The sequence below is a fragment of the Melanostigma gelatinosum genome (assembly GCF_949748355.1).
Source record: "Melanostigma gelatinosum genome assembly, chromosome: 3".
In the NCBI taxonomy this organism is placed as follows: Eukaryota; Metazoa; Chordata; class Actinopteri; order Perciformes; family Zoarcidae; genus Melanostigma; species Melanostigma gelatinosum.
Window position 1 is genome coordinate 2,457,538 of NC_136636.1, and position 2,034 is coordinate 2,459,571.

The 2,034-nt window shown below is 45.3% G+C and overlaps 1 protein-coding gene across 1 annotated transcript; it reads left to right on the forward strand.

Annotated features, from left to right (window-relative positions):
• Window positions 1-332: 332 nt before the first annotated feature.
• Window positions 333-1,715, forward strand: LOC306775536 (zinc-binding protein A33-like; the record flags this gene model as incomplete). Its single annotated transcript, XM_079265986.1, has 1 exon — window positions 333-1,715. One exon carries the CDS (start codon window positions 333-335, stop codon window positions 1,713-1,715), a length of 1,383 nt encoding a protein of 460 aa, XP_079122112.1.
• Between the last annotated feature and the right edge of the window lie 319 nt (window positions 1,716-2,034).

Sequence of the window (2,034 nt, forward strand, 5' to 3'; positions counted from 1 at the left end):
AGGGCTGACAGAGCTCCGCCCCTTACATGACATCATCTGAGACAAACAGGAAACAGTTTGTTCCTGTTCAGTTCTCAGTGAGAAGAGACTCACCGACAGACAGACGGTAAGATTTACCTTCATTACAAAGCTGTGACTTCAACTGAGGACAGTTACAGGTACAAGTACTAGAGTACTGCAGTACTGATGTACTGAAGTACTTCTTCCTGCTGCTGACTGAAAAAAATGTAAATACAAAGTGAAAGTAACTGAGGTAACTTTAAGCAGCAGAGAAACTGACTTCCTGTTTTAACGTGCTGTCTGCTGTGTTTTCAGCTTCACTCACAGACTAAATGGCTTCCAGATCAGAGGAGGATCTCTGCTGTCCGGTCTGTCATGAAGTCTTTAGAGATCCTGTTCTTCTGTCATGTAGCCACAGCTTCTGTAAAGACTGTCTGAAGAGCTGGTGGAGAGAGAAACCAACTCAGGAGTGTCCAGTTTGTAAGAGAAGATCTTCAAAGGATCTACCTATTAACCTGGCGTTAAAGAACCTGTGTGAGTCCTTCTTACTGGAGAGAGATCAGAGAGCTTCAGAGCCTCTCTGCAATCTGCACTCTGAGAAACTCAAACTCTTCTGTCTGGACCATCAGCAGCCAGTGTGTCTCGTCTGCAGAGATTCAGAGAAACACAGCAACCACAGATTCAGACCCATCGATGAAGCTGCTCCACAACACAAGAAGAACCTTCAGGAAACTCTGGAGACCTTAAAGGAGAAGTTAAAGGTTTATGAAGAAGTTAAAGTGAAGTCTGATCAAACAGCAGAACACATGAAGGTCCAGGCCCGACGCACAGAGAGGCGGATTAAGGATCAGTTTAAGAAGCTTCACCAGTTTCTAGAGGAGGAAGAGGAGGCCAGGATGGCTGCACTGAGGGAGGAAGAGGAGCAGAAGAGTCAGATGATGAAGGAGAAGATGGAGGCTCTGAGCAGAGAGATAGCAGCTCTTTCAGACACAGTCAGAGCCACAGAGGACGAGCTGAGAGCTGAAGACGTCTCATTCCTCAACAACTACAAGGCTGCAGTGGAAAGAGTCCAGCAGCGCCCCCTGCTGGAGGATCCACAGCTGCTCTCAGGAGCTCTGATAGACGAGGCCAAACACCTGGGCAACCTGGCCTTCAACATCTGGAACAAGATGAAGGACATGGTCTCCTACACTCCTCTGATTCTGGACCCAAACACTGCTCATCCAGAACTCATCCTGTCTGAAGATCTGACCAGTGTGAGACGAGGAGAGAAACAGCAGCTTCCTGATAATCCAGAGAGGTTTGATAAACGCTGCGTTGTTCTGGGCTCTGAGGGATTTAACTCAGGGACTCACAGCTGGGATGTCGAGGTAGGAGACAGTACAGGCTGGGCACTGGGTGTGTTAGCAGAGTCTGTCCAGAGGAAGGGACTCATACGGTCTGGATTATGGAGAATAGTGTTCAATAAAGATAAATACTCAGCAGGTTCACCATCAGCTCCAGACACTGTTCTCAAAGTGCAGAAGAAGCTCCAGAGGATCAGAGTGAATCTGGACTGGAACAGAGGAAAGCTGTCATTCTCTGATCCTGATACTAACACACACATACACACCTTCACACACACTTTCACTGAGAGGATGTTTCCATTCATTTACACTAAAGATGAAGTGAAGATATCACCACTGGAGGTCTACGTGTCAAAACAACAGGTCTGATAGAGACTTTAGTCTGAAGGTGGTGATGAGTAAACAACTCTTCACTTCTTAAAAGTGAATATGAGTCCATCAAATCTATTTATGTCGATTGTGTACATGAGAAAACAAATGATGGATTCAGTCTAAACTTTATTGATCTCTGTTTGTCTGTCAGATATTTGCAGCAGCAAACAGTAACAGGAAATAAAGAGTGAAAGAAGAGTAGAGCAGAACAATGAGGTGAACATTCAGTAAAACTGAAACGTAAAACCTGAGTCTTCAGAGCTGCTTTAACTTCCTGTCTGTTCAACTGAACTTCCTGCTTGATTTTCTAAATAAG